We start from the raw sequence: 23,099 nt of genomic DNA, 5'->3' as shown, positions 1-23,099 counted from the left end.
TCCTCAACTTGTCTAACTTTGTCAGCAACGACTCAAGGTCGAGGTGAAGAAGTTGCGCAAGGGGAGATTAAATCTTCTGTGTGTGAATGTCACATAAAATATTGGAATATGTGTGCCTCTGCAGGGCTTCCTCGCAGTCGCTCAGGATGTGAATGATCGTTTGCCCTTGTGAGCACCTCATAAACTTTTTGTCAAACTGGGGAGAGAATACGTAAAATTGCCAACTTGCAAACCCTGTCTGGTCTTATTGCTATATTGTGAACAAAGAGTGACTTAACATAACCTCAACGGTAACTTCTTATTTTACAAAGCGATTGCCTTTTAATCCTCTGCTATTGCATTACAGCAAGGCCCGCTGAAAAGAGTGTGTCAGAGTACATTTGTGCAAAATCCTTGACCTTTACCAGATGTTTTTGGTGATTGCCTCAATACTAACATGTGAACGTGCAAACTAATACAAAGTAATTGTAGATAGGTCAATAAACACAATCAGTATATTCATCAAACCATGCATCGTAAACACTCATAGCACACTTGAAAATGCATACAAATATCAGAGCTGTCAGAGATTAGGGATTTATAGACCTCACTGAATAAAGCCAGCTCCTCAGTTTTTGTGGAAAAAACTAGTATATGAGAACTGCACCTTGTGATACAAGGATTGCAAGTCTAAATAATGGATTTATTTAAAATGTAATGAATGGACGTATCGTTCCTATGTAAAGCACATACTCAGGAAAAATGTATTATCTTCTAAAAATACATAAAAACATTAAAAGTCATAAAAACCTCACGCCCATAGCTGCCCTTTTATACTTAACATCAGCTCATTCAAACCAATTACTCCAAAAATGGCGATATTTGCTTCCGTTGGTTATAAGATAAGGCCTAACCACCAATTCCACTGTTAGCCTCCCAACCATAACCGCCTGACGGTGTCACCATTTCTTTCATTCGATCATTCACTGCCGCGCTGCTTACCTGGGGCCAGAGTTGACGTAGGAACAGGGATTTCCCTGTCCCCAAAAATGTACTCAAGATCTTCCTGTGGGACCCCATGACGTTCCTTGGACAGGGAGGCAAACATGGGGCATCATTATCAGATGTCCGAACCATCCTGTATTGACCCCATTTGACAGGAAGTAGCAGTGGCTCTACTCCGTGCTTCCCTGGATGTCTGTAGTCTTCACCCTATCTCTGAGGTGAAAAAGTCCAGCCAGCCTACAGAGGAAAGTCATTCAGCCGCTTATATCCAGGACTTCATTCTTTCGGCATTAACCCACAGGTCATGATCATTGGTGAGAGTTGGGATACAGAAATAGAAAATTGAGAGCTTTGCTTTCTGGCATCGCTCCTTCTTTCCCACAACTGACTGATACAAGGCTTGCGTGACTGTGGACGCTACACCAGTCCACCAGCACTCCATCCTACCCTCACTCGTGGATAAGATTCATGGGTACTTAAACTCCCTCTCCTGCAGCAACACTTCTCTTCCGACCTGGAGTGGAGAATCCACTAGTTTCAGGTGGCTGCTGATTTGGGGCCGATCACAGTCATCCCGAACACTTTACATTCGGCGGCATTGCAGTGTCTGCTGGGGATCATTTTGTATTGTTGCCCACAGGTTGTCTTCAAAAAGGACATGACCAATCAAAGCACCCTGTTGAGTGCAATCCTCTACTGACTTCACCAAGGAATCCTGTCACCAAGGGTCATGAATAGAATCACTGACAAAGTGCAGCCCTGGCAGAGCCCAGCACCCACAGGAAATGTGCCTGAGGTTGTGCTAAGAATGCTAACACATCTCTCAAATCACTTGTATACGGACCGCCTGGCCCATAAGTAATGTCCCTGTGACCCCATACTCTGGTAGCGCCGCTCACAGAACACTCTCTTGGAAATAGTCGTATACGTTCTCCAAAAATCAAACAGTATATGTACTTCCATAAACCCTCCAAGTTCCTTACAGGAGCGGAGAGCTCGTTCACTGTTTGCAACCCGGACAGAATATGCTGTGGTCAGCGGCGGATCCTTTCTAGAACCCTACAGGACTCATCACCTCAGTATGATTTTAAAGTTTGCTTGTTATCAAGAACTGTGTAGCTGTGTTGTCTTGGATATGAGCCCCAGATGGGTTCTCCCAAGGGAAAGTGGTTTTAGATACGGGTTCAAACAAAGAACTATTTAAAGACCCCAAATGATTGACAACAACTAAAGGCATCAAGGCAACTTGCCCAGACCAAGATGACCGGGTCATCCTCTCGAAGCCAGGCCCGGAGAGCGGGCGGCTGCCTGGTGGTTGGGCTTGATCAGACACAGCCCGAAAAAGCAACTTGAAGGCATTGCCTTATGGCTCTCCACCTGCCAGTTGGATGTTTTGCACTTTGGGTGGCAGACAAAGGTTGTGACCTAAATGTGCTGGCCTATAGTGTTGCAATGGGTTTAATTTTATCAATCTGACGTGCTCTGTTGAATATCCAATATGGTACAGATGGTTAATCGCTGCTCTTTTGTCCACCCTCCAAGCTACATTTTGTTTGTGTCCGAGCTATGTTCTGATCTCTTTTTATATTGTAATATGTTTTTTTTTTTTTTTTTTACAAACATGTCAGACTTCTGTATCACACATCTGTATTCAACCGGCTGTGCTCCAGACAGGACGACACCACATCCAGAAATTCTAATCATGGGATTCAGCCGGTTTCCCAGCCAAGCCTGGGGGCTTTTCGATTGATTTTGTGGCTCTGAGAGGCAGCTGATGACATGAGTGAACTATGTTGAAGGCCCTCGCTCACATATGTGTGCAAAATTTCAGCTGAAAACATCAAGAAGAAACAATGGAGACACAGAGATTGGGGACGATGAGTTTAGAGATGGGCATTCATTATTTTGACACTGAGAGACATCATTTATCAAAATACTGGAGTTTGGATAGCGGACGGCTTTTGGCTATGACCTCCATTTATTTTTTTAATCAAGCAACCCATGTTATTGGCTTTTGTTTTGGCTTTTTTGACATATTGTTAGGTGCTGACAGACTGTCTTTGTTTGGGAGAATGCTGTGGTGTGGGTACAGCTCATTCCATTGTTAAAACAGAACAGTTTATACTTTAAAACCAGCATGCCTCCTTTTAAAAAAGACTCCGTCCGAAAACCCCAGCGGGAAAACATTTCCTGCACATTGAAGATGTTTGCAAAACGTCTATGTTTTCAAACTTCTTCGCAGTTGTGGCCGGAACCAGAAACATTTTCACCCCCACCGCTCAAGGGAAAGTTGAGCAAGTTGTTGCGATGTTTCACCTGATGCTCAGCAAAGTTCCCCTCCAGAGCTGCAGGTTTCAGTCACATTTAATCGATGTATGTCCCACCGAAGGAGCTCTGATTGTTGGCACTTTCTGCTTCCAACATGCTCATCTTAAAATGGGCCTCAATATGAGTCAAAACAGAGATTCAGGCATCCGGCAGCAAACTTGGCGTGCACTTACTGCCCATGTGTAAGCGTCTCAGACCCAGCTTTCCAGGGAATCTGGTTGTTCTAGCTGAACACAAAGGTTAACTGCAACGATGCTTTCCCAGGTCACAGCTCACGGGTTTAACTCTCCTGATCGTCTTTTTTTTCATTCCTCATTCTTTCATGACCCTCCTTTGGAGGAATGGATTTTCTTCCTGCAGAGTGTTTCAATTTTAAAACATGCCGTTAGCCTGCTCTCTACACACAGTTTAACTACACCATATATAATGTATATAATGGAGGGAAGGAGCCGTGTCTTCTTCCACAGGGTTGTCTAGTAACCCGAATGAGGGACAGGACTCTAGCCGATAACGCACGGTGACACAAAATGAGCCATTGGGTTTTAAAAAAAATTGTCTGAAATTAGCTGCAATTTGAGGTTTCCATGGTGATACTTGGTACTTGTAGGAGGGGCTCAGAGACTTCATGAATTCTACTATTAAATGTTTTTGGCATCGAAATCATGATGAACTTCTTGATGTGATAAACCGTGTCCATGCGTTGAAACGCATCAGGCAACCAAATGAGCTGTGCTCACTACGCGTGGATTCTAAGACGTCCTACCGATGATGAGTGAATGATACCAACCGACTCTGACGTGTTTTGTTTTTTTTTTCTTCTGAGCTGTAACTCCCTGACGTCTGATGGAGCCGTAATGCTGCCCATTAATCTGTACTCACCCTAACAAGATTATTTCAAGCCTGCACTCCGCCAGCATAAAGAGGAGAAGACGGGCGTTATACACCGCACCCAAGAGTGCATTTTAATGGGTTTTCAAACTTTGAGTGCGGCTCTGCTTGCCCAGGGGTATCTCTCGCCCTGCAGTCAAACATGGTTCATCTTCCGATTCACATTATTTGGTGTTCAACTGTTCACCTACAACAACCAGGAAGTTTCTCACTGCTGACAGCGATTTTTACTATGACAGCGTATTAAATCTGAATTAATGATGTGATGTTATAGACCTGCAGTGATTCAGTCACCTTTTCTAAGATCATAGGACATGGAGGCCATAACAAATTCCTGCACAGCTACAGCCCTGATATGAAACTCTGCGAGATGAGGTGTTACATCCAAAGTAATTGATATTATAGGCTACTTGGTTGAAGGGTGCAAGGTAGAAGGCAGTGCATTGCTTCGCAATAATAACCTGAAGCTGCACTGGATTTTTTTTACAAATCATCTCCATCACCTCAAGCATTGATGAGGAAAAAAATATGTGTATCTGTGTTTGCCCACTTGTGCCTTTGCACTAAATCCGAGTTATTGGAAGACAAGTTGCATTAGTCCTGTTCCGCTTCCTGGTAAATTGCTCTTGACCGGGGAAGGTTCCTCCCGAAAACTCAAGAAACCTCATAACATTCCTTGTTATGATTAGGGTTTAATTCCTTATGCAGCCTGTTTGAAAATACCTTTATGGTGGGGGAGTTTCTCCAGAAGAAAACAACCAAACAAATCCCTAATAATCATTCATCTCACGCATATTTGTTTATTTGTGCTTAAAGTCTTACTATTGAAATGTGAAATAACTGACTTGCCACTGTCTCTTAAATACAAACAGCAGAAAATAGCAGAAAGTCTGAGGCAGCTGTTGTAGATTTAATAATTTACTGCTGAACAGGATGATCAGTGACAGTCTGAAGGACGCGTAGCATTCCTTGGAGTTAAGTTAACGGTTTGGCACAAGTGTCCAATGGGAGTTAATGCTCAGGTCTGGCTGACAAAAGATGACAAGAGGAGACCCGCTGGGGCGGGGGATGACAGAAAGGGGCAAAAAGAAGAATAAAAGTCGCAAAAAGGGGGAGCGAGTTGACAGTGCTCAGTAAAGCGTCTACCTCGGAGGGATTTTATTCTGTTTATTTGCATAAACTAGTATCTAGACTGAAGAGAACTTCATTGTGTGCCTCTGAACGGCACCGCACTGGGATACGAGAAGTAGGTCCGGGAGTGTTGACTATATCCTTTTCTTTTGTCCCACTGACAGCAAAGCAAAACATGTACCCCATCTTCACGACACACGTATATCCGAAAAAACTCTCGTGTTGTTTCCGACACGAAAAAGCAGACGAAAATTCATCTTGTTCCAGAAACGTCTCGGCCCCGGCGGCACGCTGCAAAGACCCGTCAATGTGAAACACAGTGTTCGCAGGCAAATTTAAAAAGATTTGTATTCAAATTGATAAGCGCGTCGTCCAAACTCGAGTACGGCTTCCTTTGATGGATTTCAAGTCCTCCTGCTAAAAGCCGTCCGTGCTCTCCTCGTGTCTTTGCTTAAACCTCCGGTCTTCTTTCTGCTCAGAGCAGCACAGATACCTGTCCTGAATCTTTTTTTTAAGATGAGCAGACCACTCCACGTTCTCTTACACACTCATTGCAATGGACTTGCTCCGCTGCAGAGGGCTGTGCAGCATGAGGATATTTATTTCTAGTTGGCATGTGCAGAGATTTATCTTTCCTTCCTCTGTTTTTCTTTGTGCGGACGCGTCTGAATTCCTTCGGCCCCGTGCATTCAAGTCCCCTCTGTAATATTCAACGCTACTGGGTTTCATTTATGACTACATATGCAGAGCAACTCAGAGAAGTTATTAAAATGAATAATGGATGTGAAATGAAATTTCTCCCTGGTACGACAGTAGCTCTGTTCTGGTTTCTCGTATTCTTCACTCAGAGCAGTGCCCCTGATTGGATGCGATCTAACGGATATGTTTCATTTATGCTACTGACACGGCCATCGAGGTGCTGGCACATAAGAAATGCATCTGTTAAACTCCTTCCAAAGTCCCTCTTGTTGTTTCAGGGCGATGTTGGTCATGATTCAGTTCCTGACTGATGCCTTGGGAGAAGACGGAGCGGACTTGCAGACGGCGATATACTCCAACTGTCTCTTAATATGTTCCATATGAGGAATGGGAGGAAGCTATTACCACAGCTCATGGAAAGCACAATTTCAGTCTGAATAGCGGGTCTCAAAGCAGGGGAGCCTATTCAAACGATGCCACGCTAATGAGGGTGTAATGACTCCTCGTAGATGGTCGCCGTTCTTCGGCAGCCAGCACCTGTCGAAGAGCTAATTTTGCCTGTATGGATCCAACAGTCATTCACTTGTGACTGCATCTGAGATGCTCCAAATGCATCCCTGACAATAATGCTGTCGCTCTGATTCCGCTCGAGCCGCTGATAGCGTCGGTAGAAACCAGTCGCACGAGAAAACACGTGTAAATGTGAAATTTCACGATGCCGCTCTTTTCCGCAGACAGAAAATGATCTCTGGGAGGTGTGGAATAAAACAGGACACCAGGGAAATGAGTGGAACCGAGCAGAGATCCCTCTGAGGAAGCTGAGGAACTTCCAGGTGATATTTGAAGGGGTTCGATCCAGAGACGTGAGTGGAGGAGCTGCCCTGGATGACCTGGAATTCAAAGACTGTGCCCCGGGTAGGTGAACCTCACTGGGTTGGCCGTCTTCTCCTGCTTTGGTGGCTCAGTCCACCGACACCGGAATGAGGGGGAGCTGCTGCAGCTTCCCGAGACCCAAAGGGTTACAGACGTCTGCAACCAATTAGCACCGTTTTGATGTTTCATCTCCGGTTCTGTTGACCTACATTTAAAGAGGATGTCCAGAAACGCGGGCAAATTTTTTTTAGCCGCGCACAAATTCCAAAGGACGAAAACTCCTGCCAAATAAAATACTACATACTGGGATGATGTTTGCTTAAGTTCTTGCATATATGGAGATTGATTGGACGTACATGGGCAGCCAAGAGCCAATGAGTTTGCACGGATAACAGAAGCACACTACCCAATTTCCGTCACGCCAAAGCCCAATTAAAATGTCCGTGCAAAACTCCCCAAAACGTGCAGCCCAAAAGGCCTTTCAGCTTCGTACCGGCGGTGTTATTGTTTTCCTCTGCCGCTAAAGTAATCATCAGTACTGCTCGTGCCATTGTACATGACCGGAATGCTACTCCAAGATCCCAAGATTTGACCATTGATTATTTTTACCTAATTTGCAGTTTTAAAAATTCAATCAGCGAAATACAAAGCTTGATTGCTGCGGTGACACTGCATCCGTGCCCCGCTTGGCCGTCAAGGGGAGAAATTATTGCTTTCTCTGTCGGAGATGGTTACTCGCTGTCGGTTCTCGTTGACATGCTCCGCTCGGCCGAGCGGTGACCCAAATTTGAATGTCATCAATGCTCTGTTTGACAAGGAGAGACCGAGTGTTTGATTAAAGTCTCGAAAAGTCATCCCGCTTTAAATGGTAAATGCTTTCGACTCACGTAGTGGTTTGAAAACGCTCGACACTAGATTGCTTTCACCCATACTTCCACACTCCGACGGTGGCAAGGCTACCTAATGAGGTGCCGACCAGGCTAAAGACACTTGGGCATGGAGACGGGGAAAGTTGGGGACGGAACAGCCAACCTTCTGGTTGGAGGGAAGCCTGATCCGCCAACTGAGCATCCTCAATGGATTTACGATGAGAACAACAATTGTTTCAGAGGCGCGACGGTCCCTCCAGTCAGAGGGTGGCTGGCCGGCCCGATTTCCCGTCTCCCCCATTCTGCAGTGTCCCCGGGCAAGACCCCCAACCTCCCAATGGCTCCTCGATGGCCTTTGGCCTTTGAAACCGCAAAGTGACGAAAGTGGTAAAATCTGTCATTTTATGAAAGACATATTTGTCGTCTTCTTTTCAACTCCAATTGAAGCGGAAAAATGGGATGATGACAGAGATCGTCCTTTCAAAATGGAGGATGCCGGTGGAAAATTCTGTCAAGGTCATAAAAGCCCACACCTGGAAAAGTAATCGCAATCGCGCTCTGCCAACCTCTGAGGTTTTTACTGCCCGGGCTACTCGATTCAACAGGAGGCTTAATTTACTGTGCTACTAAAATGAAAAAAAAAGAAGAAAAAGTGGAACAATTCTGCTTATATTTCAGATTCTCGGGGCCTTTTCACATGATATTCACAGCAGAATATGCTGAGATTTCATCGTGGAAGTACCAAATATTTTGTTTCAACTGACACTTTTCACGCTGAAATAGATTTTCTCCCCTGTGTATCGTGAAGGAAAAGGAACTGTTTTTATTTTTTTTTCGTGGGAGGGTTTGAATGTCAAAGTGATGACAGCTGCTGACAAACGCTCTTCGGTGTTTATGTCTAAGACAGGACTTGCACACAGCCGGACACAGTTTTGGATGTTTCTTCCCTGGCTGATGCGTCCGCCAGCACGGAAACGCAAAACTAGCGCCCGTATACAGACATCGCATCTCTGACCCGAGACTTGAACGGGCATAAATGGGAACAGACAGACAGGAATTCATTCCTGGGCCGACAAGCAGAAAATCTGTCCGTCTGAACCGAACGACATTAAATCACAACCTCCGTCAACTCGCACGAGAACTGGACGACGAGTTCCTTTTACCTGGAAGCAAAGCTGATGACTTTGCGGCGTGTCATTAGCCATCGGTCATAGCTCTCCCCTTTTGCTGTTTCAACAATATTTCACATTCACACACATCATAACCCGCTGTTTTTTTTCGCGTGCTGTCTTTTATCCCTTTTCCCCTCTGAGCAAGAGGACACAGGATTTCATTTCTCTGACAAGTGTTTGTCTGCTTTTGTTTACTGTCTCCTCCGCCGCTTGCAAGCTCTGGTGCACAACACAGGAAGCCTGTGTTTTAATAGCGTGCATTTTGTCCATTGCAGTGTTTTCTCTTGGGCTCAATACAATCCACGTAAATGGAAAAAAGGGTAGAAAAATCCCCGCTCCGCATGTCCGATGCATGTTTAGTCACACATGTGAAAAGCGACAAATCGATCTTTGATCGTGACTAAAGCTGCCCTCTTCGCAGTTCACCCCCCTTTGTTTGTGTTCATTTCAGATGCTGCGAAGCCGCAAAGCTGTCCCGCCGTTACCGACTTTGTGTGCCGCGGCGGACAGTGCATCGAGTCGCACCTGGTGTGCGACGGCAAGGCGGACTGCGCCGACGAATCCGACGAGATGGACTGCGGTGAGCGGCGATGGCAAATTGATTTTTCTTGAACATGGGAGAGAATCCATCTTATTCGAGAGCAGAAAGCAGCAGTCGATCGACATCCATCACTTCTTCCATCACGCCCCCCTCCCTCTCCTTTCATTCTGTTTCCTCCACAGGCGATGTCATTGGTTCACCAGGCGCTTGTAATTTCAACATGGATGAAGGCCAATGGGAAGAGACCTGCGAGCTTTTTCAGGACGTTGAAGATAACTTTGACTGGAAGATCAGTCACAAGAGCGAAACACCGGGAGCCGGGCCTAATGCCGACCACGGTGGGTCCTTACTGTCATCCCCGTATAATGATTTCAGCAGAAAAATTAAAGGCTTTAGTCCCATTGAAGATAATAAAGTGGCCCTCATAGCAAGATTTGGAAACAACAGAATATAAAGAGCGGAGAAATCACCAAGGCAAAAGAGTCTCCAACTGAAAACACACGAAGCGGGGCTTTGACAAATGTTCACACTCTGCTCTTTTAAACCTGCCCGATCCACTCGTATTAACCAGGACGTCATCTTTTACGGCTGTGTTTACGCACTCAAGGTTGCATTTTCCCACCCTGCATGGAAATGATCGGTAGCTACCAAAATAATTGGACTGGGTCCGGAACAGGACGGCTGCAGCCTGACGCTGTGAGGCTACGCGCTGACATCATTAATACAAGGTTGACCACTGAAAAAGCAGTATTTTCTTACTTTGCTTTTGACTGACATCACTCCCCGCATCAAAAAACAAACAAAAACAAAAGTCCTACTCATTATATGAAACCCTGGATGCCATTTGCCCCTCTGGCTCCTGCTCTGCAACTAATGTGCACCTACAAGAAACGCCAGAGAGCATAAACAAGCAATTGTGCCTTCGGGTTTCAAATGAAACAGTGAATTTGAGAAAACAAAACAAAAGCAAAATCTAGCTTGGACTGATCTTGTTGACGACCTGATGGCGACACAGCATCTGATATACAGATGAATGTTGTATATTAATGATAATTTTAAGAATAATAGTGGCAGCATGGTGGCCCAGCGGTTTGCACTTCCTCCTCACAGCAAGAAAGTTCCTGGTTGGTTTCCCACAGAGTTCTCTCTGTGTCTGCGTGGGGTTCCTCTGGGTTCTCCGGGTTCCTTCCACGCTCCAAAAACATACAATAGATTCATTGGAGATCCTAGAAAGCCCAGATATGTGAATGAGACGGTTATATGTCTCCATATGTGGCCCTGTGATTGACCGATTCAGTCCTGGGTGAACCCCGCCTCTTGTCCAATGAAAGCTGGGATAGGCTCCACCCCCCCGACCCTGAGCGCGGGAAACGGACTGTAGATGATGGACGAATGACTTTCGATTTCTTCCATGTGGTGTGATGTCGTGTTTGCCGAGGTCTCGGCCTCTAACTGACACCGCATCACCAAAATGTAGTGGGGCACTCGCCCCCCCCCCCCCCCCGTTCTCCGACAGCTTTAACGGTATGCAATAATAACGCTGCCAGCTTTGAGCGATAAACCGAGAGTGAGGATCTAAAAGCCCGCGATCCGTCATGAACACTCCGGCAAAATTTGCGAATTTTCCCCCGTAGGCCGGAATATGGCGTGTCATCCTGTCATCCAGTATATCGTTCGGTTTAGCTGTGAACACAAGGATGAAGCAACATCTCATACAGCCTTGGTAGAACACACACACACACACACACACACACACTAAACCAACTGCCCTGTGCCATGGTGGAGTTGTAAATCAGCCATGGATTGGCTGTTGGGAGCTTGCTGAGTCCACAACCACTTGTGATGGGCGAGCGGGGAGAATCGATCGGGGAGATGAATTTGAACGCGGGGCGCTGTGTCATAGGAGCAACTTGTGATCTCACTACACTGCGGATCGATGAACCCGGCTGTTTTTAACACCTGCACGCAGGAGGGATGGAAGGAGGGAGGGAGGATGGGGCGCCATGGCCGTCTGATGACATTTCTATGGAAATGAGCCAAAAAAAAAATGTTTGAGTTTAACAATCGAACAGGTAAAATATTGGAGAAATGTGGTTGCTAGGAGCCGGCTTCGCTGTGCTTTCTTAAACTCCACAACTCGTGGAAAACTCCACTTCTGCCGCTGCACAGATGCGGTCTCTTCTCTGAAGAGGTTCTGCAGCCTCTTCGCTGCAGGTCGGAGCTTTTCACAACAGCGCCGACACCTCCCTCGGTCCGAGTAATAACGAAGTTATCGGATTTCTCTTCTTCAGGAGCGCAGACGCTGAGGGAATGTGGGGTTTAGACCCGGGTGTACCTCACCACATCACTCCTGCCCTCTTCAAAAGTCACCCAGAACCCTAAATACTGTTTATCTGCAAAGGTGGCGGAGGGAACTTCCTCTATATACACTCGGCCGTTCAGAGGGAGGGTGACATCGCCAAAGTAACAACCATCAGTCCGTTCCCGGCCAGCGTCGGCCTGTGTCGCCTGCGCTTCTGGTTCTACATGCACGGCTCCAGCAGGATGGGAACACTGAAGGTGATCCGACTGAAGTCACAATTACAGAAATAATCATCCATCTTCTTTCCTTTTTGGTTTTTCCTTTTGATTTTGATTGCCTGTCAGGGCTTAATTTGGTTCTGTCGCCATTTATTTATTTGTGTCTTGTGTTATTCTCACTGTAATACACCCTCCTTGTTGTCAATCAACCAACACCCACAGGAGGAAAATAAAGTCCCTGCCAGGAAATAATCCATCACAGCGCGTCACCTTGCAAACTTCATTAGCATTTTCATCTTTTAATGCTTTTTTGAGCTTCTTGTAATTTAATTCCACAAACAGGAAGCAAGAAACTAATAAAAAAATGACAGTAATTAAAGAGGAAGTGAACTACTTCTGTCAAAGAAGACTGTCAAGTTTAAGATTGACTCCACACACTGAACATCTTGAAGCCAGAATGTTGGAATTTAACATCTGCGACACTCAAGACCTTGTTGAAAAAACTGTCACAAAAAAGCGCGTTACGATAGATTCAAATCATTTTTACATGATGTGATTTCGGGTAGCAGTTATTTGTGCTCCCGCCTCTCAGCAAGAAGCGTGTTTTGCAAGGTCTCCCCGTGACTGCATGGGTTTCCTCAGGCGAAAATGATTGACAATATCATTAAATTGTGTGAATGACAGGGTGAATGGTTATAAATCCACATATGTGACTCTGCGATCAACCATAAAAAAACATACAGAATGAACGAGTGAATTAATGAATAAATAGGTCATTTCCAAATCCTCTATGGGGCGCACTCGCTCTCCATCATCATCATCCGTAATTTTATTGATCTGTTTTAAAAAATGCACATGATTTTTTTTTATGTTTTGCTGACGTTCCAAATCAATTCAAAACTATGTAACGTAAATACACACCATGACCCGCTTTTGAGTTTCTCCACATCATTTGCATGCAATGTTTCCCCCCCCAGATGTAGAGGCTGGAGCTAAGATCACATCTCCCTGAGATGCATGTGTTTGTTTGTTCATTCGTTTTAATAATTCAGAATTAAGCATTAAGACTGATATTCTCGAGGAAAACACGGAGAAATAGTCAGAAACGGGCAGGTGAGGAAGCCGGAGTAGCTAATTTTATCAGCTTCAACTAAGAACAAACACAAAATCATGAAAGTCGAAGCGTGTAGTCGTTTTGTTTGCCTGGAACAATTAGAATTGGATGGAGGAAGGCTGTTACTGCCTCCAATGGAGAAAGTTATCAGGCACTGCCTTTAGAAACAATCAAATTTGACCAATTTGATTTGCAATTATTATCAATGTTATTATTATTTTGTTTTTTTTTCCTCTTGGAAAAACACCTTTTTTTAAAAACGCATTTATTTATTTATTTCCATTTCCCTTCGAATTTATTCGTTTTGACATCCCTTTAACAAAATCCTTGTAAACAGACAAATACGTGAGAGAAGATAACTGAAAAAAATAGTTATCATTTATTTCCTGCCGTAGGTTTATACCGTTGGGAACAGCGGAACCCGTCTGCTTATGTGGGCCACCACTGGAGATCACGGTGACCGCTGGAAATATGCAAACGTCATCCTGTCCAACACAGTGCCATTTAGAGTGACCTTCCAGGCCGAGGCGGGGGGAGACATGTGGACGGACATCGGCCTGGATGACGTTTCCTACTCTGCAGAATGCATGGCTGGAGGTAAATAAGATAACCATACTTTATTGATCCCTATAGGGCATTTTCGTTTGTAAAGCAGTTGATGATTTGCATATTTTTAAGTCAATGAGAGTCCCTTAAAGGTTCATGTCCACCAACTCCAATTATCCTCCATTCTCATATGAATTGTATACACTCTCAGGGAGTGTGTGTTGTCCTGAGGGTCCCTATTGGTCCATATGAATTCAACACGGCGACCAGATCAAGACATCTGAAAACTTAGAAGGCTCAATCACAGTAATGTTTGTGGGTGTTCTCGGTCATCCAGGTCACGGCGAATTTTCGTCCAAATCTTCTCGTCGTGGCAACTGGACTTGAATTTCCTCACTTGAAGACTTTTCACCCCTCATCTGAGAGGCTTCTTCAGTTCTGAAACGTCTTTGAGTGAAGAAATTCAAGTCCAGTAGCCACAACAAGATAATTTCAACAAGAGTACACTAATGTTGTTTCTCCAATTCCACCCATCTCCAGGACTGGTGACTCCCCAGCCTCTGACCTGCGGAGCAGACCACTTTCAATGCTCCCACTCCTTCCAGTGCGTCCCGGAGAGCTGGCGGTGCGATGGAGAGTTCGATTGCGTCGACCGTTCTGATGAAGAGTATTGTCCCGGCGCAGTACCTGGAACGGTCCCCCCCCAGGACCGCTGCTCCCCTGGGTATTTCCAGTGCCTGAATAACGGCTGCATCCCCGCCATACTTCGGTGTGACGCCGTCCCCGACTGTCCCAACGGAGAGGATGAATACAGCTGCCGTAAGTATGAGTGTAATGAGGGTTTTTGGGACGCCACGGTCCTTTAGAGAAGCAGGGGGGATAAAATACATCAATAGCGTCACCATTGTCCAATTAAATTTGCAGCTGATTTCAGATGCTTAATTTCTTTATCTGCAAGGACTGACAGAATATGACTGTTTGTAAGGCGGCTCTCGCTGCAACGGCATTCCTCCCAAAAGAACTCAGACGAAAGAAATAGTCCTGAAATAACCTGGAGAGTGAAAAGCTTATTAAAACTAAATATCTCTCTTTCTCGCACTCTTAGCATTTCCTCACGTAGGTTGTGAGTCTGCCGAACACGGCGATTGCATGTTAAAATTTTATATAAAAAATGTGCCGGGGAAGAACAAGAGTGGGTTTGCAAACCGTGATAGAATTATGAACTTTTACGTGCCGGATGTATTAGTTGTAAAAATCAACAAGACGTTTTTTGGCCTTTTTTTAAGCTCACAATCGCAACAACAGTGAAACGCCTTCTCCGACTGCCGACTAATTCATCAGAAACAATTGGACATCCTTTTGTTTTCCACCATTGAAAACTCAACGGAGGAGTTAACCGTCTCTAAAAGCCATCCAATCCATTCCTGCAGATAAGGGTTATTTATTTATTTTTTTTATTTTTTTAATTTTCATTTTCCGGACCACTAAGCTGATTCTTAGCAACCCGAGGAATTTCCTCTCAGCAGCGGTTAAACGGCTTAAAGGGAAATCCAATTTCCGATCAATTAATGATCAAATTTGTAAACATGATTTGTTGATGAGGGTTCGGAAAACCTGTTTCTTCCTGCACTCAAAAGTGCAACAAAAAACATCAGAAAATGATGAATTAACAAAATGACAATGTATTTGTAAATGGATTAATTCTATCAATGATCATATAAGACTGATAATATCTAATGATACACAGAGCGTGCCAGCTTCAGACAGTATTACAATCGAATTAATTTTTTTTTTCTATTACTTTCTGTGAGGGTGAGATCGTGTTCGTAACTCTCAAAGAGTGTTTATTTATCTATATATTTATCACTATCAGAAATATTGTTTTTCCTTACATACAGAAAACATTTAGTCAGTGTTAATACAATACATGTGTAATAAAATAAACTGACCTTAGATGGATTTCAATGGAGTTGAAAGAATATTTTAAAATTTTTCACAATTTTGACAAATCACGGCCATCTCGAGTGTTTTCTTAAACCTCTGACTTTCAAAAATCATCTTCCAAGAGCTGCAAGATTCCCTGCAGGTGAGTGTGATGGTGAACGCCGAGGAGTCACCCGTGATGGGCTCCTCACTCCTCCTGTCCTTTCTGAATATGCTTATGTTTTTTTTTTTTTTTTTTCCACGACAGCTCTGCTGCATTGTGAGGTGGGAGAACTGCTGTGTGAAGGTTTGGCCGGTTGCATTCAACTTCAGCGGCGCTGCGACCGCGACGCCGACTGTCTGCCTTTCCTCTCGGATGAATCCAGCTGCGATGGTAACAAGCAATACCTCGCCGCTGTAAAACGCGTGTTTCCGCCTCAGTGTGTGTTTCATTCTCACATTTGTCAGCAGGAGCACTGGGATTTAGCATTTTTTTGAAAATATTCCAACGTCGGATAATATGATCCTTCATTTAAACCTCGTGTTCGTCATTATCTTTTTATAGCGCTTGATTATTTCTGCAGAGCTCGCTATCAAACAATATCAGAGAGGGAAAACTCAGGACTCAAAGTATCACTTTCCTTCCCAATAGGACCAAAATACTGAGCACAGATATTGTTATAGTCAAACTGTACAGCCAGGGAAAGCATACTTTAGCATTCACATTCAGCATTCTTTGTGCAATACATTGATTTATAAGGCCGGCGTTGTCCAGCCTCCTTATTGATCACCTCTTAAAAGGTTCCATGTAAGAAACTAACAGAAGCCATAAATCCTCACGTCCAAATCTGCAGCTGGAAATCTTTCTAAAGGTCTAGATATAAAATCCCTGATAGTGGTTCCAAAGAACATCTTTAGAGTTGGAGAAGGTGCGTCGGAAAAAAACAATATATCTGGTGGGTTTTTTTTGTAACTGGGTTTAACCCATTCTGCTTTATTCTTAAAAAAAAAAAAAAAAAAACAGATTACCATTTACCGAGTCCACATCAAGAACTGCAGTCTCATCTGCAGTTGTCAGTTTGGATTCAGCTGTTGCTTGACTGTCACCCACTTCATTTCCTTTGCAGCCAAAGCTGTAACTCCCAAGACATTTTGAAACATGAATCCTTCAAAGCGCACGTCACTCTCACCGCCTGCCCCCAAAACGCTGTTTTGACACGTGCGATCACAATAAGAAATCAGTGCGGTAATCTTATTTAGTCCGCCTCACCCTGCCAGCCCGCAGCCACTTTATCAAGCGGCAGTTAAGAGTCCAGGTTTTCGCAGAGCTGTTTCAAACAGCTCAGACAGCAGTCATGTCAGCTGTTGAGCACGGTGTCAGACATTAGTCTGACAAGAACAACGTACCCGTCCTCACGTTTGCTTATATCGACCACAATACAATCGAGTACAATTTAATACTCACTGCACTCACAGATCTCACACTCCGCTGCAGCTCCGCTATCTTTTGTCACGGTTACAAGCCATTTAAATCAAAAAAAGGGGTTACGTGCAGCGTATCGGAGTGAAAGGATATTATGGAGTAAGAAGCATGTGTTGTCGTTTGCAGAATGTCCTCCGATGTACTGCTTGGGTCGTGGCCGGTGCCGCGTCGAGAGGCACGGCCCAACTTGCACGTAAGTTCAATTTCACCTTGAAACAGCGGAACACCTGTACACACCCGCTGCCGCACCAATAATCACTCATGGTACTTGACAAGTACCACGTCCACATCCGTCACCCTGTCGTCCTGTGGTTTATCTCTCACTGAGATACAAAACACGGAAATCCCATCCGTCTTGTTACTGTTCTTAGGAAAGAAACGCTTTTAGCGGAGCATGTAGGGATCTGCTTAAGCAGGGTGGTCGCCCCGTCATTTATCCACCCACGCAGTGTTTGCCGGGAGTTGCCGATAGATTCTCCTGCTCCCTGTTGAGGCGCGATCCCCCCCAGCAGTGTGATGCGTTAGATTAATCTGCTAAAGGACTGTCAGGATGGAGTTGGACTTCTGATGCTTTTTTAAGTGTATTTGCAGGCATCGGCAGTTCTCATTGTATGAAGCCAGTATCGCAAAGTATCGTGAGTATCTATCCGGTGAAATGTAGAAGAAACGTCTTCTCGGGTTCCCATGGCTATTAAAACGAGCCACAATTGCAAACACTGGTGGAGTAAACTGTTCAAGGAAATGCTCCGGCGGTGTTTGCCGCAAAACGGGAGCCCATCCCTTTATTTTATTCGCCTCGTCAGACTGCTTGTTTCACCCGATCATTTATTACGCTTGTCCGACATTCCCCGATTCAGTGCTGCAGCCGCTTCCTCCCGTCATTATGTAACAGGACTATACCGCTGTCACTCACGGCGCTGTGCGGTGAGAAGCCCCTGCAACTGTTCCAGACTTGATAACCGCCCAGCTGTATTGCAGCCAAAGGCCGGCTTCTGGCTCGATATTTGCATCACGTTCCTTTGCCGGGCTGAGAGAAGCGGAGAGGCCGGCCCGCCGCCACGCCAAAACTGGCACAAACGATGTACCCACGCCCCCTCGGATGACAATGGCGGTCTGGTTTCCCCGAGGCGGCGCATTTCAAATTGGAAGGTCAATGCTGCTCAAAAATATGGCTGATATTGAACAGATGTTGGAGTTGAAGTCATAGTAGTCTGGGAGAAAAGGAATGCATGTTCCTTCCCAGATAGTCCCTGGACGGGACAAACTGTTTGCAATCTTTGTTTCTTTGTTGGACGTCGAGCTGAGGAATATCAAGATGTTTGTCAGGGCTGTTATTTTTATGTATGCATGTTTTGGTAGCGCATGTTTATCCTGATCCATCTTATAGTTGTATTTTGTCAGATCAAATTTTCAGTGTTCTCACCTTATCGGCATCTTTTTTGCACCTGGAAAACACAGTTTACATTTGAAAGGGCTCAAAAATCCACAGATCCCTATTGATTTTTGCGAGAAAATACTACAAAGATAGGAAGAGGAAACTGGCCATATATCATAATTTAGGCTCCTGACCGTTGTTTTGGGTTGGGGGGGGGGTGGGCAAAATAAATCTGTCAAAACCCCGTTTGGCTTTTTAACATAAACAGCCCGAGCGGATGGCATGGGGAGCCGATTCCCTTCTTCATCAACAGAATCGTTTTCGTGGAAATTAAGCATTCGGGTTCAGAGTCAGAACACGCGTGTGTCTGATCGCAGGTGTGATCCAGGATGGACGGGCAACCGTTGCCATGTGAGAGAAAAGCCGTCTCTGTCAACCTCAACGCCTACACCTGAGGACACGCAGCTGGGTAAAGCACAAATAATTGTGGACATTAAAAAGTCTTCCCAGTATTTTTTCCTATATGCCATGTGATAGACTCACCCCCCCGTTGTGTAGACGCCGTGTACGCCGGTATCGCTATCGGACTTCTGCTGATGATAGCTGGTGTTACGGTTTGTCTCCTGGCTCTGTGCAGAAGAAGAAGCCACACAAGGTAAGCCCCGCCGTCATTTGCTCTCGATAATTTCATCCCGGAGGAGCGCAGTTGACCAGCGCCTGCGCTGACTCAACAGAGAACCCGCGTGGACGGATGGCGGGGCGGCGGATAACCCAGGCTTCGACTGGAGAGCAGAGGTCAGCTCGCACGAATATCCAATCAATCATCGGTCAATTCCTTCGCCGCAACATTAGATCGCTTGGTTTTAATATTGTCATTTTTCTGCTTTTTCTCTCTCATACTTGAGGAGGTCAGAAGGTGACTACCAAGCCTCCCTGCTAGATTACATTTTTTGATTAACTCTATTGATTTTACCAGCAGCCGTGGACGCAGTACGTGTGTTTTGTAGTTGTTCACGCAACAGTAGTGCTATATAGTTTGATTTAATGCAGGACTGCAAAAATTAACAATTATTTTACTTCTCCCAATGCTTTCTGAATGTGAAGGTAACCTCAACCTGAGAAAAAACCTTTATAAACCTTTAGGATTAGGATTAATGCTTAACCCGCTTTACCCTATTCTACTACGACAGCAGTACCAACATGCCTTGCTCAGTGCTTGTGCATTAGTGATTTCCTTTTCCTAGATTGCCCTTGTGAATGAGATGGTGAATGGTTTTATGTCTCCACATGATTTGTGAATGAGAGTGAATGTTTGTATTTCTCTATTTTTCTTGTGATTGGGAGGGTGAATGGTTTTATGCGTCTATATGACATTTAAAAGAGAAAGTGAATGTTTTTATGTCTGTGTGAGGCATGAATGAGAGGGTGAATAGTTTTATGTCTATACGTGCAATTGGGACAGCTGGGATAGGCTCTATAAAGCTTGGATAGGCGGTATAGATAATGAATGGATGAATGAATAAATACAAAAAATATGCGTAAAATATCCGTAAGTCTGAATTAGTTTTCTATACTTCCATGGGTTAACGCTCACTGGTGTCACTGTTATGTCGTATTTTTTAAGTTTATCTTCACAAGTCAGTCAACCTGTGTGGCCAATTACCACAGCTTGAGTTATCGGTTGCCCCCCGCCGGAAAAGAAATCTGCTGAAATACCAGTTCTGCTTTGACTTCCTGAAAGAGCATAGTGAGCACTCGCAGAAATATGGTCTCGGTTCAAACCGCCGGTGAATTAGTGAGGAGCGGCACATCACTTCAACTTGGGCAACATATTCTTGACACTGAGACTTCACACAGGTCATCGGCGGCACGAATGATATTCTTTTTTCGTACACAACGTGTGTGTGGCATGTCTGAGCTGTGGTAAAATCAACCTCATACACACACACACACACACACACACACACACACAAAACATAAAATGTATTTCCACACACTCTAAATTTGTATCAGTATGTCTGTACATGTATGCTTGCATGCATCTGTCAGTGAGAACAGGGCTATAAATAGAATGCTGATATTTGTAACTCATGCAAAGGGGAGACGCGGAAACATTTTAAACTCCGTAACAAAACTGTATTATCTCACGGGGGTCAGAGTTGTTAATGGATGCAAAATTAATCTGAATTTAATTGGATCTGTATTTCTACCGCTCCGGCAAATTGAGGTTCATCAAAATGCTTAGCGAGTGCGTCTGGTTATCTTCCCCTCAGCTTCCCTACTTGAACGATGGGGCCGGCACTTTCCCTGCCGTCGGTTTCGGGAGGAGCAACAAACAGGCGCTTTCAATCAGCGTCTACCCCTGGAGTGGGGAGGTGGAGGTAAAATGTTTACACTAATTCATTTGGCTTTTACTCAAATCACCTGAGAAGAGTCAGTATCATGATGTATTATTCTCTGTGTGTATGTCAACAGCAGAACCCGAGCCGGAGGGATGCCAAGCTATCCTTTGCTAACCCGATGTACAATTACCCGGCCGGTGCAGACTCCGGAAGCTCCGAGGCGTAAAAGCGATGGACCCCACGTATTGATGCTGAAGTAGATCCAGGTCAAATTGGGTCCGTACCTGCGGGAGTACTCGTGGACTCGGGAATTACCAAGTCAGGGGGAGGCTCCGCCCAAAGAATGTAACAAATTAGGAACGCCGTGCAAGGATGAGCGTGCAAATCTATCCCGACAGGCCGCGACTGTTCAACCTCTGGACACGCAATTTATCATGAGCTGCAACCATCTACTGAAACTGCTTAAAGTCACTGCATGATCTTAGGCGGCGACTCAAGGAGACTTGAATAAGGGACTTTTTCGATTATAACTTTTTTTTGGAGCTTCTGGCACCAAAAAAAAGGAAAGAAAGGAGAAAGAGAGGAGAGGAAACTTCAACAGAGGAGAGGATCTGTCAGTTCACTACTAATATAAAAAAAAACATCGAAAAAAAATCAATGCAGGGAATGGCTTTCGTTCTTTTTCTTTTATTTCGGGGTCAGTGGCCAATTCAAGCCAAATTCCACCTCGCTTTGACTCTGCCTGAGCTGAATCGTGTTTTTTAATTTGTACATATTTTTGAAATCATGCGATTTCAAGTAATATTTTATTCCTCAATTTTTATTTTCTTTTTAGCTTCTATTTTTTTGCAAGTAAAAATCCATTTTCTATTGGCATCCCCGGCCCCTTGATGTGGCGAGACTCTCCCGCTGTCGTGATCATCACAAATACATGCTCTATTTGTGTTTCACCAGACATGACATGAATAGTCACAGAAACAAGTTTAACTATTCAAACATGGCGGCTCACTGGTTAACACTGCATGGTAGGTTGGCGGTTTGACTCCCCGCTCCTCCTATCTGCATGTTAAGACTGAACTTCCTGTCGCTGCCATGCACTTTGCCTGGAAGCTCTAATACCATTGGTGTGTGAATTGGTGAATGCAATCCAATGTACCAATGTAGAGTGCTTTGAAACTGCACTTTGTGTAAAAAGCATATAATCGACGATTCTTTCTCATTTAACACTGTTGTGAAAAAACAGTAAAGGCAAGGGTTTGACCAGCAGTCATCTCAGTTTCCTTCTCTGTTAAAATAAGTGCATGTTTGGAGTTAACAATTCATTTGTGGCTTCAAAAGCTACTCATCATATGCAAAATAATTGCCCACCGAATATAGTATTAGCAGATATGCAGACTGTAATGGGTATTTTATTGAGCTGCAACATGATCCTCTAGAATTGCTGTTTAATGAGCCAGAACTTTGAAAGAAAAAAAAACATTCAACGGCGATTTTAAAAGCTCTGCCATGTGTTTTATTCCCTCTCGGGTTCTATCTATATTGTACCCTGCTTCATTTTTGGTTTGGAAAATTATCTCCCACTCACTCGCATCCACGCGCCGCTCTCTCGCCCTCTCTTTATCTCTTTCTCTTGATCCACTGACATTTGACCCAACAAAGCAGCGATCAATGACCCCAACAAAAACCTTTTCCGAAAACAATGCCGCCTTATATGACTTGCCTCGCTTGCCTGCATGCTGACAGAGACTATGAAGCTGTCGGTGTTTTTGTCCCCGGGGCCGGCGTCACTCTGGTAGCTTCGTTATTCATGCAGCTGAATAGCACCAGGAGTGCTAGTGCAAGCCTTTGTTTTTGTGTTGTTGTTTAGTCAGCTTTCGTCACCGGGACCATTGTTGTCATTGCTGCATGACAACAGTCCATGGAAAGGTACACGCACCTCTCGCTCCTGAAAAAGTTTTCCGTGGCGTTCGGCTGTGAATGACTTTATTTTGTGAAGACTCGAACTTTTCACCTGTTAAAAAGTAATTTGACCAGATTTCTTCGGCTAATGCAGCAGGGACCAATGTCTCCTCAACCAAATTTGGGCAATTGTCTTGTAATCACAAGTCTGGATTCATTCTGAGATTTCTGGGCGGAGGTGGAGCGTCTCCATTTTCAGCTACTCTGGGACAGAAAGTCAAGCCAGACTGTTCCAGATTAAATATACTGTGATTTTTAGCAAATAACATTGCTCTGTCTGCACCTCAACTAGCAGTAATCGTTCATTACCAAAGCAAGCGTGAAGAGAATTTTCAGTGCCTACTCCAACCAA

The 23,099-nt window shown here is 44.6% G+C and overlaps 1 protein-coding gene across 1 annotated transcript in view; it reads left to right on the top strand.

Annotated features, from left to right (window-relative positions):
- The window catches only part of malrd1 (MAM and LDL receptor class A domain containing 1), a 55,788-nt gene extending 33,867 nt beyond the window's left edge, over positions 1 to 21,921 (top strand). The window contains exons 21-33 of the mRNA XM_086151628.1: positions 6,765 to 6,945; positions 9,396 to 9,524; positions 9,668 to 9,823; positions 11,887 to 12,044; positions 13,515 to 13,716; positions 14,206 to 14,484; positions 15,857 to 15,982; positions 17,198 to 17,264; positions 18,824 to 18,915; positions 19,005 to 19,101; positions 19,181 to 19,241; positions 20,720 to 20,827; positions 20,925 to 21,921. Of these exons, the coding sequence (XP_086007754.1) occupies positions 6,765 to 6,945; positions 9,396 to 9,524; positions 9,668 to 9,823; positions 11,887 to 12,044; positions 13,515 to 13,716; positions 14,206 to 14,484; positions 15,857 to 15,982; positions 17,198 to 17,264; positions 18,824 to 18,915; positions 19,005 to 19,101; positions 19,181 to 19,241; positions 20,720 to 20,827; positions 20,925 to 21,014 (1,746 nt within the window). The 3' untranslated portion in view covers positions 21,015 to 21,921. The remainder of the gene's footprint in view (positions 1 to 6,764; positions 6,946 to 9,395; positions 9,525 to 9,667; positions 9,824 to 11,886; positions 12,045 to 13,514; positions 13,717 to 14,205; positions 14,485 to 15,856; positions 15,983 to 17,197; positions 17,265 to 18,823; positions 18,916 to 19,004; positions 19,102 to 19,180; positions 19,242 to 20,719; positions 20,828 to 20,924) is intronic.
- The last annotated feature ends 1,178 nt before the right edge of the window (positions 21,922 to 23,099 follow it).

The sequence above is a fragment of the Fistularia commersonii genome, chromosome 8 (assembly GCF_037954325.1).
Source record: "Fistularia commersonii isolate RoL2024-O1a breed Wild chromosome 8, RoL_Fcom_v1.0, whole genome shotgun sequence".
Lineage (NCBI taxonomy): Eukaryota > Metazoa > Chordata > Actinopteri > Syngnathiformes > Fistulariidae > Fistularia > Fistularia commersonii.
This window is presented reverse-complemented; position numbering and strand designations above follow the sequence as displayed.